Source organism: Solanum tuberosum, unplaced genomic scaffold (assembly GCF_000226075.1).
Source record: "Solanum tuberosum cultivar DM 1-3 516 R44 unplaced genomic scaffold, SolTub_3.0 scf00470, whole genome shotgun sequence".
NCBI classification, from domain to species: domain Eukaryota; kingdom Viridiplantae; phylum Streptophyta; class Magnoliopsida; order Solanales; family Solanaceae; genus Solanum; species Solanum tuberosum.
Genome location: NW_006239390.1, coordinates 366,278 through 387,767, shown reverse-complemented (window position 1 = coordinate 387,767; position 21,490 = coordinate 366,278). Strand labels below are relative to the sequence as shown.

At 33.7% G+C, this 21,490-nt stretch overlaps 2 protein-coding genes across 2 annotated transcripts; both read left to right on the top strand.

Moving 5' to 3' along the window:
- Positions 1-3,670: 3,670 nt before the first annotated feature.
- On the top strand, positions 3,671-5,877 carry LOC102592877 (DNA repair helicase XPB1-like). Its single transcript, XM_006363902.2, has one exon. It carries the CDS (start codon positions 3,671-3,673, stop codon positions 5,855-5,857), a length of 2,187 nt encoding a protein of 728 aa, XP_006363964.1. The 3' UTR covers positions 5,858-5,877.
- An 8,442-nt stretch (positions 5,878-14,319) lies between these two features.
- LOC102588545 (soluble inorganic pyrophosphatase 6, chloroplastic-like) lies at positions 14,320-21,035 on the top strand. Its single transcript, XM_006363898.2, has 6 exons — positions 14,320-14,660; positions 15,269-15,429; positions 15,688-15,788; positions 15,903-16,084; positions 17,790-17,888; positions 20,713-21,035. The coding sequence occupies exons 1-6, from the start codon at positions 14,418-14,420 to the stop codon at positions 20,803-20,805; spliced, it is 879 nt and encodes a 292-aa protein (XP_006363960.1). The 5' UTR covers positions 14,320-14,417; the 3' UTR covers positions 20,806-21,035.
- The last annotated feature ends 455 nt before the right edge of the window (positions 21,036-21,490 follow it).

The window sequence follows — 21,490 nt, the reverse complement described above, 5'->3', positions numbered from 1 at the left end:
CCTTCTTGCTTTCGGAGTACTCCAGTTTTATGAGTTGTTAGTAGTAGTTCTTTTGAGGAGTCGTGGGTCTTTTCCCGACACTCATCTTCGTATAGGAGAGGCTTCATAGATAGACAGTTTTGGAGAGTTTCAGTTTCAGATATTTTACTTAAACTTATGTTTTATACTCAGTATATTCAGCAAAGTTTTGAGATTCAGTAAATTATTTTTAAACGTTTCTTTAAAAATCATGCTTATGTATGTTTGAGTTAGTCTTCCTCTTGTAGTCAGTCAGGATGAGGGTTCGCTTGGGGATCAGCAATGGTTCACGAGTGTTGGCCACGTCCAGGGTGTAGGCTCGGGTCGTTACAATGGGCTGTAATTATTTATGAGATAATGTGTATTTCTTGAATTACTTTGGATTTGGGTATGAACGTGTAATTATTTTGAATTTTATGGGTCATTTATTTAGTTTTTCCAAAAAAATTGTGATGATCGGGTAGAATTGGGGTGAACTTTTTCCATAATAGGTTCTCAATTTTGCGAAAATTGAATGAAGTACTTTTATTTAAGAGTGAATAAAACCGAATAAAAAATTACATCAATTCGTAAATTGATTTAAACCAAAGAAAATATCCGACTAATGATTTGACTTGATTTGGTAATGAAAAAATCCGATTAAATTAGGTTAGTTTGTTTTTAACTTAAAAAAGTTAATATGACATTATATATATATATATATATAATTGTTAAAATTTACTTTATATAAATATATTTACTTTGATATAATTTATAAATATTTTTTATATTTCTCGTAGGTTTTATCTCTTAACATACTATTTCATGTTTAAGACTTAGAATTTTGAATGGTCAAATAAAAAGATTATAATCCATAGATATTAGTAACACTAATAAAAGCTCAAATAAAAATCAAAGTGATACTAATACTAACAAAAAAAATCAATTCAATACTTATAATGACAATATGTGGGGTTTTGCTCTGATTTTCTTACTATATTTGAGTTCTACTTTTTTCTTTGAAGGAATGTCAAAACATTACTATAAATGTTTTTACTTTTCCTGAAAGAAAAATATAGTTTTCTTCTATATTTGGTTTTTTTTTTCTTAGGGGAAAAGTTTGGAGATCTATAAATCGAAGATCATTATTCTCATAGCATAACACAATAACATCCACAATGTAGTCGTTTAGAGTCTTGTTTATGGGGAAATTTCTCTCTACAATTTTAATGTTTTTATTTATTTTATAATATGTAGGTCACTTGACAAAACCATATTAATAATATGTTTTTTAGTATGTTTTTATTTGTCGTCTGATTTATCAATCATATGATTTGCAATTATAAGCTTCTGCATGACGCTTTAATTACTTTGGAACCCAATAAGTGGTATCAGAATCAATGGTTCAATGGTCTAGCTAGGTTCATCGAGGATGAAGACATGTTCAACGCGGTTTCAAATCAATTTCCAGCTAATTTGCTGATAAAGAAGTTTTTTGTCCAACTAAATGTGGAGAAGAGATTTAAACCATATTTTCAACATTTCTGTTATTGTATCTTTGAAAATAAAAATGAAAAATCTTAAAATCATTTTTTATCCATATATTTTAAACTTTATTTTTAACTATAGCAAGCAGCAGTGATGGAGACCATGTGAAGAATGAAGATTATCATGCATGTGAAGAAGATGGATCAAGTTTTGTCAAGAAAATCCAGTTAAAAAGGGAGTTTTGTTAGGGTTTTTCCTGATTTTCTTATCATATTTGAATTCTATTTTTTCCTTGAAGGAAAGTCAAAACATTACCATAAATGTTTTTACTTTTTCCTGAAAGAAAAATATAATTCTCTTTCATGTTTGGTTATTTTTTCCTTAGGAGAAAAGTTTGGAGATCTATAAATTAAAGATTTTTATTCTCATAGCATAATACAATAGCATCTACAATGCAGTCATTTAGAGAGTCCTGTTTATAGAGAGATTTTATCTCTACAATTTTAATGTTTTTATTTATTTTATAATACAACAAAGGGTCAAATTCTGCACTATTGGAAATAGTTTAAATATACTCTTTGTTATACTTTAGGACCAAATATACCCCTTTGATTATGTGTCACACAAATTCACCCTTAATTTAATGATAAACACGTGACAAGCGCAAAAAATTCTTTTAGAAACTCATTCTCTCCGCTTTGAATTCTTTTCTTTGCATCTTTTTCTTAAAAGAAGCTAATAATTTGACATATGCATAAACTGAGATGATTTTTCTTTCTTTCGAATTGAGGGTTTTTTTTTAAAATACATTGTTTTTTATCATGCTTAACCTCTTTTAAAAGTGTCAATATTAATGAAAGAAAATACACTACTGAGATATCTTCTAAGAATTTCAGCATCCAAAAATCGATTACTCCCTATGTTCATTAATTTTCCTGTACTTTTATAATAGTAAGAAGATGTGGGTACAATGATTAATTTTATAGAAATAATTTTGAAGATTTTTAATTTGTGAGGGGAAAATACAGCACTATAATGTTGCGTGATATGCATATTTTGTTATTTATAGTACAAGAATTTTAAAAATAGAATGATGAACGGAAAAAATGAAAAGAAGAGCTCAAAACGGAGGGTATGAGTTGGGATGAGTTACAAAAGTGAGTTTCTAAGAAAATTGAGAGTAGATAATTTGATTTTGAATTTGTCACATATTTTTCCATCAAAATTAAGGGCATATTTGCATCAAAGTATAATGAGAGGGTATTTGGACCCAAAGTATAACATGAGGGGTATATTTGAACCGAAAGTATCACGAAGGGTATATTTAAAATATTTCCTTTAGTATAACGGCGTATATGACCCTTTGTCGTTTATAATAGGTAGGTCACTTGATAAAATCATATTAATAATATATTTTTATTTGTAGTCTGATTTATCAATCATATGATTTGCAATTATATGTTTTCACATGACGCCCTAATTAATTTCAAACCCAACACAATAATATTGAATATTTGTTCTTTAATTTTTATTGATTTAGATAATTAAAATACATAACCTAATTTTAGTTTTTCTTGAATGTTTAGTCACCTAATTACTACTTATTAGACTTATTTTTTTTTGCATAATTTAATACTTTTAAATTATGATATTTTTTAATAAGTTAGTTTTTGCTCAACTTTTTAATAACTTATTAATTTGCAACATTTGTTTTATGCAATTTTATTATTATTTTATATTAATTTCATGTGTCATAATTCATCTCATATTTTGTGTTATATTCTTAAAGAAATACCTTAGATAGTTGATATTTAGTAGGAGTAAAGATATATTTAAAGTACATGTTAATTATATGTTTGTATAAAAAAAAAAAACCAAAAAAGTCCAAAAAACCTGAAAAAACACACAAAAATCCGAGGTTGAAGAATTTGATTTTTATTAATTAGATTTTGAAATCTAAAATCCAATAATAATAATTTGATTAGATATTTAAAAAACCCAATAATCTACCCCTAGTTGTACTGACTTAAGTCAAATTATTCGAGAAGTATTGAGGCGGTTCATCATTTCTTCCCGCTACTTGTACTAACCGCCTAGTTGATACTGGAACAGCACTGATCAACATATGATATATAAAAGTAAGCGAGGAAATGATAAACGGATAAACTCAACACAGAACAGAAATATGGGCGTAGGAGAAAAGGGTCAGCCCCGCAAGAAGATTAAACCTACAATTACTGAAGTTGAAGTTGAAGATGAAGATGAAGATGAATTCGGAGGAGAATTAATGAATGATTTTACAAAGTTGGAGCTCAAACCTGATCATGAAAATCGTCCATTATGGGTGTGTTGTGACGGTCGTGTTTTCCTCGAAACATCTTCTCCTATTTACCACCAAGCTTCTGATTTCCTTATAGCTATTGCTGAACCTGTTTCCCGCCCTAATTCCATTCATGAATACAACCTTACCCCTCACTCTCTTTACGCTGCTGTTTCTGTAAGTCTACAAACTCATACTATCATCTCTGTTCTCAACAAATTATCAAAAACTAACCTTCCGAAAGAGGTGGTTGATTTTATTCAATCTTCCACCTCTAATTATGGTAAAGTAAAACTAGTCCTCAAGAAAAATCGTTACTTCATCGAATCACCATGCCCGTTAGTATTGAAAACGTTGCTTAAGGATGATGTAATATCTCGAGCACGAATCGCAAATACAATTGAAGAAGAGGAGGCTGAATATTCCTTTGAAATTGACCCTGCGCAAGTTGAAAGTGTAAAGCAACGTTGCTTACCGAATGCCTTAAATTATCCTATGTTGGAAGAGTACGATTTCAGGAACGATACTGTAAATCCTGATTTGGATATAGAGTTGAAAATTAACGCTCAGCCACGGCCTTATCAAGTGAAGAGTCTTAGTAAGATGTTTGGGAATGGGAGAGCTAGGTCTGGTATTATCGTGCTTCCGTGTGGTGCAGGCAAATCGTTGGTTGGTGTTTCAGCAGCTACTAGAATTAATAAGAGCTGTCTTTGTTTAGCTACAAATGCAGTATCTGTTGATCAGTGGGCTTACCAATTCCGTCTTTGGTCTACCATTCGAGATGATCAAATATGTCGTTTCACTACTGACAGTAAGGAGCAATTTCGCGGGGATGCTGGAGTTGTGGTGACGACTTATAACATGGTTGCTTTTGGAGGGAAACGTTCTGAAGAATCTGAGAAGCTTATTGAACAAATACGAAACAGAGAATGGGGATTGCTTCTGTTAGATGAGGTTCATGTAGTTCCTGCACAGATGTTTAGGAAAGTCATCAGCATCACAAAATCTCACTGCAAACTTGGACTTACTGCCACATTGGTTAGGGAAGACGAAAGGATTACCGATTTGAATTTCCTTATCGGTCCTAAGTTGTACGAGGCTAATTGGTCTGATTTAGCCAAAGGAGGATTTATTGCAAATGTGCAGTGTGCTGAAGTTTGGTGTCCCATGACTAAGGAGTTTTTTGCTGAGTATTTGAAACAGGAAAATCATAGGAAGAGGAAGGCATTGTACGTAATGAATCCTAATAAATTCAGGGCTTGTGAGTTTCTCATCAGGTTCCACGAGCAGCAGCGTGATGACAAGATCATAGTGTTTTCTGACAACTTGTTTGCATTGACAGAGTATTCAATGAGGCTTCGGAAGCCTATGATCTATGGTTGTACCAGCCACGCCGAGAGAATGAAAATTCTCGAGGCATTTAGAACTAATCCTGAAGTGAACACCATTTTTCTTTCAAAAGTGGGTGACAACTCCATAGACATCCCTGAAGCAAATGTGATCATTCAAATTTCGTCCCATGCTGGTTCAAGGCGCCAAGAGGCACAACGACTAGGCCGTATACTCAGGGCAAAGAGGGCGCGCCTTCAAGGGGGATCAAAGACAGAGGAATACGATGCCTTCTTTTACTCACTTGTATCCACTGATACACAAGAAATGTACTACTCAACAAAGAGACAGCAATTCCTGATTGATCAAGGTTACAGCTTTAAGGTGATCACAAACTTGCCTCCACCAGACTCAGGGCCTGAGTTGAGTTATTACCATGTAGGCGAACAGCTTGAGCTTCTTGGGAGGGTACTTAGTGCTGGCGATGATATAGTTGGTATGGAAGAAACAGAAGAAGAAGAAGAAGACTCCGATGGAAAAGTCGCTAGTAGAGAAAATCGTACAGTGGGATCAATGAGTACTTATTCAGGAGCCAAAGAAATTATCTATATGGAATACAGTGGAGGGCAGAAGAAACCTGGAGCTGGAGGAGTTGTCCAGACAAAGAGCAAGCCCAAGGATTTGTCCAAGAGACACGTTTTGTTCAAAAAACGCTACGTCTAAATTTGGCAATGTATTGGTAGAAAGGCGTTATGTAAAGTTTGTGTTAGATAGTATAGTAGTACTTAGATGTGGCATTGAACTGCTTTTCTAGTGACTTTGTGAATAGTTTTAGTTAAGGTTCATTTAGTAGGATGGAGAGGCAGCTAGATCTTTTGTGTCATTCTGCTAGTGCTATGGTGAGAGTATGAAAATAAAGTTAAACTATTTGATTTATGTTGGGCTTTAGCCAGGTGTGATTGAGAAATAAAAATGAATGAGAAATTGGGAAATGTAGGGGAATCGATTTGGAGGGAAAATGAAAAGTCATTTCAAATGAAAAGTCTTTGAAAATGGGAAGTCATTTCTCTCATATTGGTAGAAGAAAGGAAAAGGGCTATCTTATATTAAGGAATACTTTCGTTAGCTCTTAAAGGGTTAAGTAGAAGGTGCCTCTCGCGCCGCCGTTGTCGCTCGCTCGACTTTGGCTTTGGCAAATGATTTGATTGATAATTTTTTAGGGAAAATTTATTTAATCAATCTCATTAATTAATGTCCTTTTTCTTAAAAATTAATTCAGAATGCTAATTAATTAATTAACGGAATTGATTTCGCGTAACGGAATTATTTGAAAATTTGCGCTTAACGGTAAAATTGCTCAGAAGGGACCTGTTCCTTCCGAACAAACACTTCTTTTCCCAAAAGACACAAACGTTCTGGAAAGACATGTCTGAACAGATGTGTTCACACTCTTGTCCGAACAGACGCGTTCCTTGCTGCAGTTGGTTATAAATAGAGAGATTTCTCTCATTTTCAAACACTGAAAAATTTCTCTCTTCTGCATACATTTTCTTACAAATCAAATTGTCAATTGACTGAGTTTGTGTATGCTCTTGTTATTGTTCTTTGAGTTCGCTGAAATTATTGAAGTTTGAGGTGTCACCACTTCTTTAATAGTTAATCTGTTTTATTTTGGGAGGAATTAATCTACAACCTCGGATACTTGAGGGGATTAAATTTCTTAAGGATACACAGTGGGTTCTATGGACTTGGATTATTTATTTTCTATTTATTCCATCTTTTCCATTTATCTTTTACTAACCTGAATATAGGAGATAACAAGCTTAAGAAATTTAATTTTTTTTTCTGTATTTGAGTTTTCTGGAGATTAAAACATTTCTGGTTTTCTATTCTATTTGAATTTTATAATTCATTCGATTAACGATTAGAAGAACATAAAAACTTCATCGTTAAATGAGAAACATGTTGTATAAAGATTTATTCTTGAATGTTAGTATTTCATATACTAAATTGTCTGTCATTTGTGACAGAAAAATGACAAATTCAAGTCAAGTAAATGTTGGAACAGTGAGTGCTACAACAATATCGGTTGCACCCAATCATTCAACTGTTCCCCTTGCACCGGCTGAGAAAACTGCAAAAAAAATTGGAGTCGATTTCAAGAGATGACAGCAGAAGATGTTCTTCTATCTGACTGTGTTGAGTCTGCAGAGGTTCATTAGTGAGAACGTCCTATTTAGTTGGATGAAACTTTGAACGAAGGACGATTCTTGGTAACAGAAGCATGGAAGCATTCAGATTTTTTTGTGTAAAAACTATATTCTGAGTGGCCTGCAAGATGATTTGTACAATGTGTATAGTAGTGTGAAGACCTCAAAAAAACTCTGGGTTGCTTTGAAAAAGAAGTAAGAAACAGAGGATGTTGGAATGAAAAAGTTTATTGTGGTAAAGTTTTTGAACTATGAGATGATAGGCAGTAAAATTGTTGTCATCCAATCAAGAGTTGCAGGTCATAATCCATGACCTCCTTGTCGAAGGTATAATTTTATATACTACCTATGTTGAACATATTAAGTTTATTCTAAATACTCACATAATCTTTAATGCAGGATTGATTGTGAAAGATGTTTTTCAAGTGGCGGACATTATTGAGAAGTTACCTCTGTTGTGGAAGGACTTCAAAAATTACTTGAAACATAAACTGTCACGCCCTGAGCTATTCCCGAGACGCGGACACGGGACCTAGGATCACAAGTGACCCCAAGCTAACTCTGCTGGCATGACATGAGCATACTAAGAATAATAATAACTGATGCGGAAGCTAATCATAAATAAATCTGAAATGATGGGGAAATACCCATATACTAAATATGGAATCTGAGAGTTTAATACAAAAGAAACATTAAACTCAAATACTAAGTTGAATCTAACTATGTCTGAAAATAGCCTCTAACTGACTAGAAGTGTTGGGACATGTCCCAGCTAAGTCTAGCAAAACTGAAACTAAAAGACTGAAATAATGAAAAGATAACATGACTATTGTCCTCAAAGAATGAGGACTCACTACTGATGCTGCTGAACTGGAGATCGAGAACCGATCTAAGCGTGATCTGGATGATGAGAATCTGAACCTACATCACAAAAAGATGTAGCGCAGAGTATGCGTCAGTACTTGAAAGGTATTGAGCATGCATGATAGAGTAAAACTAAAATAAACACATAACTGAACAAGCAATAAAGCAAGAGCATAATCTGAACATGATATAGATACTGAATACTGAGCTAACTGAATGCAATGACCAAATTTATAACATGCTGAGATTGAATACTGAAATATGGTAAATGGATAGAGTCTGACTGAACTGTAGGAGCTATTAATAACAGATAATAAAATCACATGAGCTAAATGTGGAGTTCGATGTATACGCCCCATCGAGAGGACCCAATATACCCTGCCACTGGTATAGAGGCATGACTAGCGTGATCACTAAATGATGCCCACAGAGGGGACTTATAACCTACGTGGCTCATAGTTTTGGGACTATTTGGGTGACTGACCCTAGTCCAACTCGGTATTATTCTACTCCCAATAGATTAAATGATTGACACATTATGACTGAATTCTGTAATATACTGGATAGCTCGAAACTGACATGCAAACTGGGAATGCACCTTAATATACTGTTAATGACACATTCAAAAACTGAGGCATGTCTATCTGAAATAACTGAAATATCTTACCTAGCATGTGTAATTCAAGAACTAAAAGAAACATAGCTAGGGTTCTGAAATTTTGCTAGAAACCAAGTAATAACATGATAATCTGATTTGGAACATTTAAATAACTAATTCATGATAATCTGATGAAGTTCTAGAAACCCTAGGTCTAGTTAATAATAGGGAATCAAGAATCTGACTGAATTCTAGGGACCCAATGGGCGAAAGGAACCCACTAGTGAAATCCCACATACCTGGTGACGAATTCCACGGAGAAATCTTTGGATTTCAGAGCTGGAACTGATGGAATCTTTCTGCATTCTTGAACTAGGGTTCTTGACTTCTTTCTCCACTTAGCGTTCTAATTTTTCTATGTTTTGATGAATGATCTGACTTAGGTAAGTTATAGTTATGTTTCTAGGCTAAAACTGATCAAAACCACGTAGTTTAGGGTTTAAATGACGTAGTTTAGGGTTCCAACGCATAAGAAAAAGACTAAAAGACCCCTGACTTAATTGCTGTCAGAAGCCACCCACGGAGGGACCTACGGGCCGTAGGTCAACCAACGGTCCGTAGGTTTAGGTCGTAGGTCAAGTCTGCCCGACAAGGCTTCACTAAAACGAGCATAACTTTTTAAACTCGGCGACGCTGGAAAGATGATTAAATTATCTATCATATAGTAGGTCATGGACCACCAAATTCCTTTTGTGATCAGAGTGATGACCATTTGAAGTTGACCCAATCAACAATTTCCATCTAACTAGCTGCTGACCTTCACCAACAGTCAGACCTACTGTCCGTAGGTCCAACCACGGACCGTACTGGTCGATCGTGGGTGAGATTAGAGACTATAAAGGTTTGGGCCTTAACGACGGAATCCCACCTACGATCCATGGTCCCACCTACGGTCTATGGGTTGTTCCGTCGGTACTAGCACCAGTTTTCTGAAAACTAGGATTTTTCTTCATATTCAGATCCGAGGTGTTACATAAGCGCATAGAGATAATTGTTGAAGATCTCATGGTAAGAATGGGAATCGAAGAGGATAACAAAGTTACAGAAAAGAGGCCACGTGGTAATTCAGCAATATCTGGAGTAAATATTGTTGAAGAAGATCCCACAAAATCAAGGAAAAGAAAGAAAGCATCTGGACCGAAGAACAATCCTCCTAAGAAGAAATTCAATGGATACTGCTTCAATTGTGACAAACGTGGTCATAAGGCTACTAAATGTCGGGGTCATAAGAAGGACAGAAGAAGGATCAAGCAAATTTGGTTGAATTCAAAGACGAGATGGACAATCTTTTGCAATGCTTTCAGAATGTAACTTGGTTGAAAATCTAAAAATATGGTGGATAGATTATGATGCCTCATGCATGTATGTGCCAACAAAGAATTATTTGCATTTTATACTCCAGCCCCAACAGACGAGAAATTGTTTATGGAGAACTCTGTTGCTGCAAAGGTGGAAGGAACTGGCGAGATCTACTTAAAGATGACCTCGGGGAAGGTGGTAACTTTGAACAGAGTCTTGTATGTTGCGAAACTGCGAAAGAACTTAGTATCTATACCATCTGACCAAGAACGGATTCAAATGTGTATTCATTTCAGATAAAGTTTTAGTGAGTAAGAATAGATGTATGTAGGAAAGGGTTACATCACTGAGAGCCTCTTCAAACTCAATGTAATTTCAGTTGATATGAATAAAAAATTTGCTTCTTCTTACTTGCTTGAGTCAAAATGTTATGGCATGAACGTTTGGGACATATCAATAACAAAATCTTGTGAAAACTGATTAACTTAAATGTTTTACCTAACTTTGAGTGCAATAAATCAAAATGTCAAGTCTGCGTTGAATCTAAGTATGTTAAGCATCCTTATAAATCAGTTGAAATGAATTCATACCCCTTAGAACTGATTCACACTGACATTTGTGACATGAAGTCAACACCATCACGTGGTGAGAAAAAGTATTTCATAACTTTTATTGACGATTGCACTAGATATTGTTATGTCTATTTGTTAAATGGTAAGGATTAAACAATAGATGCATTTAGCAATATAAAACTGAAGTTGAAAATCAGTTGGATAAAAAGATAAAAATGATCAGAAGTGATAGAGGTGGGGAATATGAATCTCCATTTGCAGAAATATATTTGGGAAATGGAATCATCTATCAAACTACTGCTCCTTACTCTCCTCAATCTAATGGAATTGCGAAAAAGGAAAAACTGAACTTTAAAGAAAATGATGAATGCCTTACTTATAAGTTCAGGTTTACCACAAAACTTGTAAGGGAAGCTATCCTTACAGCAAATCGAATACTCAATAGAGTGCCTCACAACAAGACGCATATTATTCCATATGAGAAATGGAAAGGTAGAAAACTCAACTTGAAATATTTCAAAGTGTGGGGGTGTCTAGTCAAAGTTCAAATTCCTATACCTAAGAGAGTCAAAATAAGACATAAGATTGCGAATTGTGTATTCATTAGATATGCCACAAACAGTAAGGCATGTCGATTATTGGTTCATAAGTCCGAACATTCGGATATTCATGACAATACGGTAATGGAATCAGATAATGCTGAATTATTTGAACATATCTATCCGTATAAAACTAGACTTGAGTTATCTAGTGGAGGGTCTAAACAACCTCGATAAGAACCAAAAGAGAATGTACCTAATGAAGAGAGTCCAAGGCGCAACAAACGTCAAAGGACAACTACTTCATTCAAATCTGATTTTGTAACATTTCTTCTTGAAAGTGAGCCTCAAACATTCAAGGAAGCTATGTTGTCTACAGACTTAACCTTTTGGAAGGAGGCTGTCAATAGTGAGATTGAGTCAATCTGAAGGAATCATACTTGGGAGTTAGTTGATCTTCCTCTAGGAAACAAACTTTTGGGTTCGAAATGAATTTTCAAAAGGAAGATGAAAGATGATGGACATATTGACAAATACAAAGCAAAACTTGTTGTCAAAGACTTTAGACAGAAAGAAGGTCTTGATTATTTTTACACATACTCGCTAGTGACTAGGATTACATCAATTCAGATGTTAATTTCCCTAGCTGCAGGGTATATATGCTCTAGTTTTTGGACGGCAGGGGCACCAATGTCCCAAAAGTATGACGGAGGGTATCTGCATACCATTTACGATAGTTCGGGGGTATGTTTGTCCTTTTTCCCATTTTAAAATTCTTTTTTAAAACGAAAAAGGGCCAAAAATACCCCTAAACTATAGGAAAATGTCTAAAAATACCCTTCATCCATCTTTTGGTCCAAAAATATCCTTTTATTCATCCTTTGGCCTAAAAATACCCTTCTATTCACCTTTTTAGTTCACTTATACCCTTGAAACTTACAACCCTCTCTTTATTTTTTTAAATACTTATTATGTGTCATTTTCTTCTTGGATGAAATAAAATCTACCTCTATTAATTTTCCCCATAATTTATCCAAATTAAAACAATATATCTCTTCAAGACCTCAAAAACATATTTTTTTAAATCTAGTAATTTGAATTTTCTATAGTTTTAAAAAAAAATGATTTTAGATAATTTATTATTTAAAAGATTATTAGTAATGCCACAATTATAAGGACATATTATACTATCATAAAACCTAAAATCTATCTTCCTTTTATTTTATTTTTTTAAAAAATGATCATTTAATTTTTTTTACTAATATTCTCTGTAACGACTAATTTCAAAGAGAAAAGAAGAAAAAGAATATAGATGCTCGTAGGCCGTAGCCCTTGCCCGTAAGGAAAATTAAAAATAGGAAAAAAGAGAAAAAAATATAGTGTATTATGGATAAGATAATATTATTATGATTATGATATTATTTATTTGTTTAGGCAATATTAATTATTTATATCATGTTTATAATTTTGATTTAATTAATTAAATCTTAGCCGTTGATTTTTTTCCTTATGCCATGTGCCTTCAATCCAAGTAAGAACTTGGGGAAAATAGAGAAAAACAAGTGGAGAGGAGCCGGATCTAAAAGAAACTAAAAAATAAAAAACTACAACATATATAAAAAAGACTATTAGATTTTTTCTTTAAAATAAAAATAATTGAGGTCTTAAAGAATTATATTCTTTTGGCTTGGATAAATTATATATGTGAAAAATTCTAGTCAAGATGAGGATTTATTTTATCCAATAAGAGAATGAGACATAATAAATATTTTTTTTAAAAAAACAAAATAAAGAGAGGGTTTTTAGTTTCAAGAGATAAGTGAGCCAAGAAAGTGAATGAAAGGGTATTTTTAGACCAAAAGATGGATGAATGATATTTTAAAAACCTTTTCCTATAGTTCAGGGATATTTTTGACCCTTTTCCATATTTAAAATAACCTCAGGTTACATATTTTGATGAGGATGTTAAACTCATTTCTATATAATACATGGAATTCATGTGATACAACTACTTTGATTTCATTTAGACGTGTGAACTAAATTTTGTTTTTAATCAAACATCCCAACTCCTAATAAAGTATTTCAATTAGACACATTTATTTCAAATTTTAATTTTTTTTTTTTCATGTTTTCTCATTCATTTATTACGTAGTTAAATTAATCACATAAAATATGTTATTTCTTTTAATTATATACATCTATAAGCTATAAAATCACATACATTTTTTAGTTGACACTGATGCATATGATTAAAGAAATGACATATTTTATATAGTTTACTTAACTATCATATAGACAAACGAAAACATGCATATTTTTTCTTTTTCAAAATTTGAATTGAAAGTGTTTAATCGTAGCACTTTATTAAAATTGAAGTGTTCAATTAAAATAAAACTAAGTTCCAGTATCTAAATAAAATATATAGAAAAATTTAAGAAGATCATCCCATTAAAAAAAAACCACCCACATTTAGTTTCAAGTTCTTACTTTTAGTAATATGTAGGTAAATGTACCAAGAGAAGTGTAGTGTATAAAATATAATATAATATACTCCCAATGCCATATTTTATGGGGAAAATCACTTACGTGTACATTTTTAAAAAAATATTTACAATATTTGTCGACATTATTCTTTTAACCATATATAACAATTTGGCTGAATGGTAGTACTGCTAAAAGTTGCGAATAGCAGCACTTTTTGCTAAGTTTAAAGGAACAAAATTGTTTTAAGTAAGTATCGCTAAAGTTGACAAAAATGATAATAAATTAAAAGTATACTTAAAAGTGGTAATTATTAAATAAAAGACCTTCACTTATGTAATATTTCCTATTTTATGTGATAACCTTTATCTTTTTAGTTTTACTATAATTAAAAATAATTTAATTTTGATTCTTTTTTATTTTGAACAAAATAATTTTAAATCATACAAATATCTAAACATTATTTTAGACCACTAAGTTTTAATTTTTTTTTTTTTTTTAAAACAGTATCATGCCAAGTTCAAGGACTAAAATGGGACGGAGTGAGTAATAAATTGATTCCAAAGTCTGAACTCTGACCAAATTGGTGTGTGGTTTCAGTTAAATAGAACTAACAATAGCTGCTGACATTGCCTTCTGAGTTCTCTACTAAAAACAACAATGGCGGCTGCAACAGTGAGGGTATCAGCAAACAACACTATAACAGCTTCACTCATATCGAAAGGTCCTCTCCAAAAGACCAGCATTTTCAACCTTTGCTTCCGTAATGGAGGTGCTTCTGCACAAAGGAGGCGACATTTCAGTTGCAGTGCTATTTACAATCCCCAGATTCAAATCAAACAACACGGACAGCCTGAAACGTTAGATTATCGTGTATTTTTTGCGGAAGATTCCGGCAAAAAGGTTAATCCCCTACAATTTCTGATTTCTTACTCTTGCAATGTGGGAAATTTCAGGATAAACATTTTAGTTTACATGATCAATCCAAATGCTCTGCCGAATCTTTGTAGCTTAGTTGGTTGGCTGCCTGTACTCCCACCTTATTTGTGATCACCTTGTTGGTTAGGGTTCGATTCCCATTATGTAATCCCCTCCCCATTTCCCCTTCCCCTAACACCAATTTAAAAAAAAAATTCCAAATGCTCTATCTTGTTGCAATGGGTTACATGGTTGTCAATGGTTACTGGTGGGCCCACTATCTTCATAGAGTGTGTGTAGATTCCTAGATTAGTCTATGCTCAACATCAAGCTTCATATTGTTCTTAACTCGTTGTTCATGTAAAATGTTGCCCGAGGCATTTGCACCCTGTTTAGTTTATGAAGATTCCTAAAGAGGATTATTACAAATAAATCTAATTAAGAAGACAACAAGAACAAAGGCTGTGTTTTTGCTACTATATATCTCTTACATTTTAGTTCATACTTCATTGTCAACGTCAGTCATTTTTATTACTAACATTTGCCAAAATAAACATAAATTCCTACAGTCACCATATCAATATACTATGCAGGTATCCCCTTGGCATGATATACCACTTCATTTAGGTGACGGTGTTTTCAATTTCATTGCTGAAATTCCCAAAGAATCAAGTGCTAAGATGGAAGTTGCTACGGATGAGCAGTACACACCAATTAAACAAGACACAAAGAAGGGGAAACTTAGATACTATCCGTAAGACTATTCTATGTCACTATTTCCCAATATACATTTAGTACGATTGCCTGTAGAATGATTTATATGGCCCATCAGTTGCCTTAAGTGGGAAAAGAAGATTAAAAGGATAACAAGTTAGTGGCCTACATGGGTTAACTGCTGAGGACCAATTGGTTTTAGTCTGATGCAACTTTTAGCTCATATTCTGTTGTGATAGTTGCGTTAAGTTCATGTTATTTTTTGTTTGAATTGATGTATGTCTTGTACCATTCTCAGATATAATATTCACTGGAACTATGGATTGCTTCCTCAAACCTGGGAAGACCCTTCATTGGCAAATGCTGAAGTTGAGGGGGCATTTGGAGATAATGACCCCGGTATGTTTCCAGTGCTCCTAAATTGTTAAATGAGCTTTCTTCTAATCATCCATCAAAAAGGAAAAAATGAATTTAGAGGATGGTTAACTTTCTTGATGACTAATTTGTCTGTAGTTGATGTTGTCGAGATTGGGGAAAGCCGTGCTAAAATTGGCCAGGTCTTGAAGGTCAAACCTTTAGCTGCTTTGGCAATGATTGATGAAGGAGAACTTGACTGGAAAATAGTTGCTATTTCCTTAGATGATCCCCAAGCTTCACTTGTCAATGATATTGATGATGTTGAGAAACATTTTCCGGTATGCTTTGAGTGCAATAAGGCCCTTATGTTTTTCACTCTCCTTAAATCTCACATGTTGATGATTTGACAGCTCTATATGCATCATCAATTTTTGGCACTCTCTCTTTGGTGTTGTTATATGTGCCCTGTTAAAGATATTTCTCTCTAAGGATGCTCGATTTTATATGGCTATGCCAAGATGTGTCATGGATGTTCTTTGGTTTGGTTTAATTTATCAGTAATTTAATTCTTCAATAGGACCCATTGAGTAGACGTTCTGAGAAGTTCGCCAGTGTTCATTGCCTAGGAACAGCAATAGATATAATAGAGAGGATTTAACTTTTATGAATAACAAGTGTCACGTTGCGTTTTTCAGAAGTAGCTGCATACACTATTGGAGTGAGAGTTTAGCCAAGTACAAAATGGTTAAAGTTATTTAGGCAAAACTTCTCTTACAACTGCTGGTAGACTAATTCTCCTAGCAAATCTCTAACCCGTGGTTGCAAATTTCAACCATACAGCTTCTGCTCTCAACTGAATCTTTGCTGGAAGGTGGATTAGTTCGTCCGAATTACAATCACCAATCCCTTATGTGAAGTTGCATCATTTGAATTTGTACAACCAAGATGGACTACAACTTTTGCTCTGTATTATTTCTTGGCTATTATACGCTATAGCCTCCTTATTACTAGTACAATGAATAAGAGAAAAATACAGGCTTGCCAAGTAACCATTCCATATATCTACCCGGAAAAGGTAAGATATTTGGTTCGTGAGCCTACTCCACAAGAAGATCCTCAAGGCTTGCTATTAGTTCCCCAACTCTGTAGCAAACCTACATGCATAGAAACACTTCCCCAGTGCTTTTGATGGTCCATTCACATTGCATGTAGAGAAAACCTAGCTATATATCAGTCTATCCTAGTTCTATATCTGTACCAGATCACAAACCTCTCTGATATTGTTTCACAACCGTTTTGATGACCTTTACTGTAATGCATTCCTTCCAGTGTCTAGTACATCTATATCTGCAACTGTTAAATTCTTACTGGCAAATCAGTTAATGTGGTACGAATCTTTGGAGGTTCTCTACTAACATTCGATGCTGAATAGAGAGTTAGGCAGATTGGAAAGTAACCGTCTTTGAGCCACTCCCATGTATTGTACATCTGTTCTACTCTATTTTAGTCTGGTAACAATGAAATACTTCTGATTTATCAAAAGAGGTGCTAAAAGGTTGCAATGGATCTTAACGACACTAGTACTGAGAGGAATCCCACTTTAGCTGCTGAGTGAGGTTCCTTGATTCTTTTTGTTTTGCTCTCTCAATGGAGTGAGTAAATGTTCTTGAATGTTGACTGTAATTAGAGGCAAAACTTGTTCAATACTGTGTTCAAGTGCCGTGTTTCAAAATGGTTTTGTCAAGTTATGACTGAGATAGATACTACCGAGCTACTTTGTTACTGGGTATATATATAGAGCACACCTAGATTAGTTCCACGGGGTACTTGCTACCTCCACCAACATAGGTACTAAGAAATCACCTAAAGTTTTTGCATCCGCTGGGATTTGAACCTAAGACCTAATGGTTCTCAACTCATTTCATTGACTACTAGGCCACAACCTTGGGTGCTTTTCTTACTCTGATTATATATTATGTGAGTTCTTCACTAAATTTTCTTAATTTGTCAATGTTCGTCAAACTAATTCTGTTAATATTTCAGGGAACTCTGACAGCTATCAGGGAGTGGTTTAGAGACTATAAGATTCCGGATGGGAAGCCTGCAAACAAGTTTGGACTTGGGAACAAGCCAGCTAACAAGGTATCTTGCAGGACGTTATTTATGTTGATTGCTTCATACCAAGAAACTATTGGATATATTTGCTTAAGTATTTGTTGAAGATGCTCGTTTCTGTTCATCTATTACTCCCTCCGTCCCATTTTAATTGTTGCTTTAACTCTTTTCACACCCATTAAGGAAAAAAAAATACAAGGTATAGTTACCAAGTTACCCCTATTTTATACTCCCTCCGTCCAAAATTAACAGTCATTTAGTTTAGCTCAAAAAGATTGTCCCAAAATAATCATGACTTCAGGAATTTAAGATTAAAGTTGACAACTGTTTTCAACTGTATCTTTAATATTAAAGAAGTACTCCCTCCTTCCCAAATTGATATCACTTTAGCTCAAAATATTGTCCCGAAATAACTGTTACTTTAGGTTTTCAAGACTAAAGAGTCAGTTGTTTTCAACTAAACCTTAATATTAAAGAGGCAGTTCTTTGTAATTTTGTTCAATTCTCAAAAAGCTTGTTATAGTGACAAGTGACAACCATTGGAGAGCTAACACCATTCATCTTATGTGTTATCATTTCTGTAATATTCAACTTCTCATCTCATATAGTCTCTTCTAGTAGGATCTTCAACAAAGTATACTCTAGTTTTTAAGATGAAAAAATTGATCTACATTTACTCCCTCATCCTATTTTAACTGTCGATATAACTTTTTTCACCACCCATTAAGTAAACAATAAACAAAAGGTATAGTTTATTAAGTTAACCCTATATAATAAAAGTAAATTAATATTTCCCTCTTAAAAAGTTGAGTATATTTTATTGAAGATATTTACTGAAGAAGTCTCTTTATATGAGATAAAGAGTTGAATATTGAAGAAATAATAATTTGGATATATGGTGTGAACAGTGTTAACTTTCCATTTGCTGTTAACATTCCAATATTTGACTATTAAATGATTCTTGAGAATTGAGTAGTATAAAAAGAACTCTTTCTTCAAAATTTAGGGTATGTTTGGAAATACTTGTCAATTTTAGTCTTGAATTCCTAATTTGAAATAATTCTTTTGAGCTAGAATGATGTTAATTTGGGACGAAGAGAGTATTAAATAGGGGTATATTAATAAACTATACTTTGTATTTATTGTTTTCTTAATGAGCGAGAAAGAGCTAAATGACAGTTAAAATAGGGATGGAGGGAATAATTCTTTTTAATACTGCTCAATTCTTAAAAAACATTTAATAGACTATTAGTCACATATTTAAATGATGACAATCATTAGAGAGTTAATATCTTCTTTTTTTTGGTTGAAATAGAGAGTTAATATCGTTCACCCTATATGCAATCATTATTTCTTTAATATTCAATCCTTAATTATCTCATATAAATAGTTTCTTCTAGTAAAGATCTTTAACAATATATATTCAAGTATTTAAGAGGAAAAAATCAATCTATTTTCATTAAATAGGGGTAACTTAATAAATTATACCTTTTATTATTTTCTTGATAGGCGTGATAAAAGCTAAAGCAACTGTTAAAATGGGATGAGGGAATAAAAGTAGATTGATTTTTTCCTCATAAATATGTGTATATTTTTTATTTTATTTTGATAACCGAGAAATCCGACTGTGACCCGCCCTTTGGACCAATCACAGCCTTCTAAACTCGGTGGATAATGGGCCCGCCCCTCTACCCTTCTCCACTTAAATACCGGGCTTTGCTTTGCATGGTGTGGGGCTTGAACCTGCGACCTAAGCCACAAATCCTCACCTTTTGCCACTTGAGCTAGGCCTTGGGGGCATATTTAGTTGAAGATCTTTACAAGAAGAGACTTTATATGAGATAAAGAGTTACATATTGAAGAAATAATGATTACATATAGTGTGAGCGGTGTTAGCTTTCCAATGGTTGTGACCATTTCAATATTTGACGACTAATTGTTTTTTGAGAATTGAGCAATATTACAAAGAACTACTTCTTCAATATTAAGGGTATAGTTGGAAACAACGGTCAACTTCAGTCTTGAATTCCTAAAGTGACAAATATTTTGAGCTAAAGTGACTGTAAATTTTTGATAGATAGAGTAATATCTTGAGACTTTATGCATTGGAAGAGACCAATCTTAAATTTTCAATGGTTATGCCTATTCGTGCTTAACAACATTTTGACATCCATATCTGGGGTCGTTTTTGAGTTATTACATATGAAGATAAATTCTTTCCGTCGCCGTCTTGTAGTGATTTGTTATATAACGATAATATATTGAATGCTTTTTATGTTACAACAACATACCCAATGTAATTACATAGGTGGGGGTCTGGGAAGGGTGATATCTATGCAAACCTTACCCTACCTTGTAAAGGTAGAGAGGTTGTTTCGGATAGACTCTCGGCTCAAGTAAAGCAAATTAAAACAAGTTTGAAAAGGAAATACAGTAGTGAAGTAGCCATTTTGAAAAATAATGAAGAAAATAATAGTAACAACAAAAACTAATATGATAACTGAAGCAAAGGAAACAACATGTGGTAGTGCAATCGAAGAATAAGATAGGAGAGTAATAATAATAACACTTATGTTGATTTAACTATTTAGCACATAATGGCATGAATGCGTAGAATACTGATTTTAGTATTTAGCAACTGATGAGAAGAAAAAAAGAATGGTAGTACTTCTGTAGACACTTCTCCCAACCCCTTTCCACAGGCCCCACAAAGAAGAACGAAAAGGATGTGATATTATAAATATTTCTCCAGCTAGACAAACTATGCTGATTGGCTTTGCATAGTTAGAAAAGCCTGTCCTCCTTGGCTTTGCATGACACAGCTAATTATCTAATTCATCTGCAATTACAGGATTATGCACTTAAGGTTATTATGGAAACCAACGAGTCTTGGGCAAAGCTTGTCAAGAGATCCATTCCTGCTGGTGATCTTTCACTTGTATAGCTGCCAATTGATAAAGCTTGAACAGCTAGTTTTGTTGCTTGTTAACTGAAGTGGTAGTAATTCTTTCTCTGTCCTCATGTGTGACGTGTAAATGAGTTCACATTCTTTAAGTTTATACAGCACAAGAAGATGCTACTTTTTCATCCGTATTTTCTGCATGGAAATGACTTTTAAAGCTATCTAAGCGGAAAAAAGATTTAAATATATCTGAATTGATCTTTGTTCTTCAATTGCATTAACTAAGTATGAATGCATCTTAGTCACAAAGTTAACAGAGTATTTGCAAGCTTCCAAGATCTTGCATGAGATTCATCCACCATGATCTGTGGCTTTATCTTTTCTGAAGCTGGAAGATGCATTTGTTACTTGAAACTCACTAATGATGAGTTGGAGGATGGTGATGATGAGCTATTTATTAAGAAAGTTGCCTGCTTTTTTGGCCAAATTTTAGCAGTTCTGCTGCTGATACCGTGAAAGTCAGGTACGTATGACTGAGATTTTTATAAGATGAGATGAGTAATCGGGGAAACTAAACCATAGGCACTCTGTGTCCTAAACACCTGAGCCCTGTTGTTGAGCAGCTATTATGTCTCTAGCAGGTAAATGTAGGCATTTAAGTTTTCATCACTTATTGAATAGTTGTTCTTGTGAATAATAGCTGGTTCATCTTTTATGAGCTAAAAAC